The sequence below is a fragment of the Triticum aestivum genome, chromosome 4D (assembly GCF_018294505.1).
Source record: "Triticum aestivum cultivar Chinese Spring chromosome 4D, IWGSC CS RefSeq v2.1, whole genome shotgun sequence".
Taxonomy (NCBI): domain Eukaryota; kingdom Viridiplantae; phylum Streptophyta; class Magnoliopsida; order Poales; family Poaceae; genus Triticum; species Triticum aestivum.
In genome coordinates this window covers 515,502,757-515,507,448 of record NC_057805.1, presented here as the reverse complement: position 1 = coordinate 515,507,448, position 4,692 = coordinate 515,502,757, and the positions used below count along the sequence as shown (strand labels likewise).

Here is a 4,692-nt window from a genome sequence, read left to right as displayed (position 1 = left end):
ACCATCTTCTATCGAAATAGACTGCCAGATCCTCAAGCTTGGACGCCGTTCGGGAGCGAAACTACCTTTCGCTAATTGAGATATGGATAGGAGGGAGTATAAATTTGTGTGGAAATGAATAGGAAAGAAGATACTACCGTGGGGGCACAAATAAAAAGTGGAAAATCGTTGGAACTCAAAAAACTATTGAACTTGAAAGAAATATAGAATAAAATCCAAAAAGACAATTGCTAAGGTGACTGTAACTATTTTGATATATCACAATAATGTATACTATTATGCGTGATTTTTATTTTTGGCAGCATATACAAGTATAAGTTCAAGGACATTTGAGTTAGCCCATGTATCTAGGCTGGTCTAGAGTTGGCTATACATGAAAAAACACAATATGCATGTGCAGATACGAAAATTATGTTCCCCAATTTCATTTTCGTTTCCGCTTTTGTTCCCCAAATTAGTTTTCGTCTCATATTTACAATTCGCTTCCATCCTAAGGTAGAACGGGTGCAAATTTTTCGCTTCGTGTTCATCCCATGTCTGTACAATAGTTCTTCATTTCACGGATAGCCTTCTTTCTTGGGGTGCCGAACTAACGTGCCCGCCCATTCGCATTGCCCAAAGTTGGTAGCGACTCCCCAAAAACATCCGAAAAATACTTGGTGATAAAGTGGGACCGAACTCGCGGCGCATGACTCATGACTGCGTGTCCTAAGACGCAAGAGCTGAATAAATTTTATTAATAATAAGCAGCACAAACTTGTAAGGACCAACTCCAGCGGCATAAAATTCCTAAAAAAAGTCGGGCACGGGAGGGAGCGAACTCGACACATCCTGTCAGTCAACGCTGTTACATAGCCGCCAATGGAAAGCATAATATTGGTGTCTAAATATGCATTGCGGTGCATAAGAACTATGAGTGGCAACAGAATCTAAATATTTTTTGGATTTTGAACATGATTTTATTGAGAGAATAGAATATTTATTGAAACACAATCATTTCAAATTTTTTGAATAATATTTTTTAAAATTGTAATTTATTTGAAAACACCAACATTCTTTGGAAAACTCAAATATTTTTAAATCTTAAACAACTTTTGGGAAAGGGGAGATTTTTGAGCAAAATTGAAAGCCCGGACATTTTTGGAAAAAAAGAGAGCTTTTTTTTTTAAACTCTAAATAAAAGCTTTGAAAATGCTGCGTCTGTGAACAATTTTTGACATAGTAATGGCACACTTTTTATAGGTGCGCCATTATTAAGTTGACATAGTAATGTCGCACCTTTACAAAGTGCGCCATACCTATGTGTACGACTGGGTCAAACCTTGGTCAAACTTAGTAATAGCACACTTTGCATAGGTGCGCCATTACATATGGCGCACCTATACAAAGTGCGTCATTACTAACTTTGACCAAGGTTTGACCAAGTCATACACATAGTAATGACGCAATTTGTGAAGGTGCGCCATTACTAAATGCACCCCTTCCCCGTGGACCGCCTTTTTAGTTTAAAATAAAAATAAAAGAAAATGATGGAAATGTCAAAAAATAAAAGAAAATAAGTTTCCTATGTGATATGTGGTCTAGTTGTTGGGAAAATTTACAAATATGAATTTCGACTTTATTTGCAAAATCTCTCTGGAATTTAGTAAAATGGGCATAACTTTTGCATACGAACTCGGACTAAAAAGTTTTTTATATGAAAAATCATCTATTCGAAAAGTTACGTCCTAATTCAACTGGGGGAACCCCGTTGAAGATTTTTAGAATCCCCCAAAACCTAACAGAATAAAAGATACTGGGCTTTTAAGATCTAGAGGGTTTAGGGCGTGTCAGGAGAAGGGGGAGGTGGGCGGAGAAAGGGCTGGTGACGGCAAGGTGGAGCAGCCTAGTTTAGTTGAGGACTGCAGCGCGGCTCTCGGATCGCACGGTGGTGGAGCTCGTCGTGGCTAGGGTTGTTGGGCGGCGACCGGCGCAACTAGATCTGCGTGTCAGGAGAAGGGGGAGGTGGGCGGAGAAGGGGATGGTGACGGCAAGGTGGAGCAACCTAGTTTAGTTGAGGACTGCGGCGCGGCTCCCGGACCGCACGGTGGTGGAGCTCGTCGTGGCTAGGGTTGTTGCGCGGCGACCGATGCAACTAGATCTGCGTGTCAGGAGAAGGGGGAGGTGGGCGGAGAAGGGGCTGGTGACGGCAAGGTGGAGCAGCCTAGTTTAGTTGAGGACTGCGGCGCGGCTCCCGGACCGCACGGTGGAGGATCTCGTCGTGGCTAGGGTTGTTGTGCGGCGACCGACGCAACTAGATCTGCGTGTCAGGAGAAGGGGGAGGTGGGCGGAGAAGGGGCTGGTGACGGCAAGGTGGAGCAGCCTAGTTTAGTTGAGGACTTCGGCGCGGCTCCCGGACCGCACGGTGGTGGTGCTCGTCGTGGCTAGGGTTGTTGCGCAGCGACCGACGCAACTAGATCTGCGTGTCAGGAGAAGGGGGGGGGGGAGAAGGGGCTGGTGACGACAAGGTGGAGCAGCCTAGTTTAGTTGAGGACCGCGGCGCGACAAGAGGAAATGGAGATATGGAGGATGGAATGGTGGTGCACGGTGGGCTCCTTCCTCCTTGGCTGGCTAGTGGAAGGCTATTCACATTTCAATTCAATTCAGCTTCAAGTACAACGTGATGTTTTGTTTATGGTATTTGCAAAGCTTTAATCATGGACACTCACAGATCCTTCCGTTCCTAAATATATAAGTCTTTTAAGAGATTTCACTAGGAAACTACATACGGAGCAAAATGAGTCAATCCATGTTCTAAAGTATGTCTATATTCATCCGTATGTAGTACCTCTTAAAAAACTTAAATTTGGGATCTCTTTTCTAACATACTATATTCTTTTGGCATATATTCCCCAAAAAGAGCGAATACCTCCATGCGACTGTACAGCAAAACACAGAATGGATGTTTCTCAAAAAAAAAACTGAAAGTAATTGCAAGTTGTACCCTACTAGCACAGAATGAGAAAACACTACCCAAGATACATATAATTTAAAATCCATTAATAACACATCCAAACATAAAGGAGGGTCCAAGAAATACATCGCAGCATTTGATTCTAAACTGTTTGCCACGCCCCTAAGAAATACTCATCACAACAGCCTCGAGCTGGCTGATAAGTCTACTCATCAGTACTCATTAGAATCACGGAAACGAACCGGGGTCTCCAACACATCGGTGACCCGCTGGACCAGCCACGGGAGACGCACCTGAATCCAGGCAATGTTGCAATTATATTCGAGTACATGAACAGCAATATCCTTTAGCACTATGCTCAGCTCTTCGACTCGGGCTGAGACCAGATCCTCCTCGTCAAGCACTAAGCCCAAGGCTTCCTTAAAGCACTTACTCAGATGTAAGAGCTTAATTGCTGAGTTCTTCATGAGTAGGAGGGCTTCCAGGGCGCCCCGTTCCAGCTTGGCCTCCAGAACCATGAGCTGGGGTAACACATCATCCTCGAGCTTTTGGATTTCCAGCGACAAGCCTGCCACGACCGAGAGGGAATCCAGCTCCGGGCATGCCCAGGACCTCGACTCCATGATCAGCGGGCAGAGGAGTGCATACGACTCGCGCGCTATGCGCACCGACTCCAGAGAGACAAGATTCACCTGCATGTCATTGGAGTGGCCCAGCTCATCGGAGCGGGCCTGCAGGGCTTGGATTTGGGCATGGGAGTGGATTTTGTAGAGCATCTTTTCCTTTTGGCGGCGAAGAAGACTGCAGCAGAAGAGTTGCTGCTACCAGCTGGTACAGCACAAACAGAGGAGGATTTAATGTCAGGAAGAGACCATACAGCAGCAAATTTGCATTGTGCGACAGAATAGTTAATAATATGAAGTGAAAGCAATTCAGCCATGTATTTATACTGATAGGCAACTAAAAAAAATAAATACACTCAATCACCCAAAACAGGAAAATAATTAACAGAGGGAATATAATATAATTTGGTTCAAAGTAGATAGAGATCCCATCATTCATTGTATTATTGTGAGCAAGAAAATTGCATCTCCAGAATTACAACCGACGCTGTGTGTGTTACCAAGCAAACCCTAACTAAAACGTCAGACTGATTCCTTATTATAATCGAACCCTGGGTGGTGTTACCAAACAAACCCTAGTTAAATCCTATCCTAGTCATACGAATACTCAAAGCCAGGCAGGAAAGGATACAAGACCAACCACAATCGGAACGAGCAACTCCGGAGGGAGACCACGCTGGCTGGATCCAAGACCTACGAACCAATCGGAACGAACTCCAAGCTGATCGGGATGTACAAGCATGTGCTCACCTCGGGCGGGCGGGCGGGCGGGCGTAAGATCTGATCTGGAGAGGAGGACGAGGCGTCGGGTGATGTGAGATTCGGTCGACAGGGGGTTGCGGGGAACGGCGGCGAGGCGATGGAGGGCGGGGGGGAGACGGAGGCGGGCGGCTTATATAGGAGGGAGGGCAAGAGGGGTTCGGGGGGTAAAAGCACAGAGCCCAATATGGCCCAGTTTGTACTGTGACTAAAAGACATATTTTAAGCTTGTGAAATAAAGACCAGACTTGGCTATGCTATGCAAAAAAAATAGCCATTAAAAAGGGGGAAATTGAGAACTAAAAAATCCCATCGATGCAAACCAGAGAATGACATTCGTCTTTCACAAAAAAGATT

At 45.0% G+C, this 4,692-nt stretch overlaps 1 protein-coding gene across 2 annotated transcripts; it reads right to left on the bottom strand.

The window, feature by feature from the left end:
* Window positions 1–3,018: 3,018 nt before the first annotated feature.
* On the bottom strand, window positions 3,019–4,430 carry LOC123100803 (uncharacterized). Of its 2 annotated transcripts, none has more exons than XM_044522680.1 (2): window positions 4,327–4,430; window positions 3,019–3,781 (listed from the first exon to the last, which is right to left on the bottom strand). In XM_044522680.1, the coding sequence occupies exon 2, from the start codon at window positions 3,727–3,729 to the stop codon at window positions 3,166–3,168; it is 564 nt and encodes a 187-aa protein (XP_044378615.1). In that variant the 5' UTR covers window positions 3,730–3,781; window positions 4,327–4,430; the 3' UTR covers window positions 3,019–3,165. The 2 variants fall into 2 exon arrangements, with proteins under 2 accessions (XP_044378615.1, XP_044378614.1); XM_044522679.1 differs by having other exon boundaries at window positions 4,217–4,396.
* Window positions 4,431–4,692: the final 262 nt, after the last annotated feature.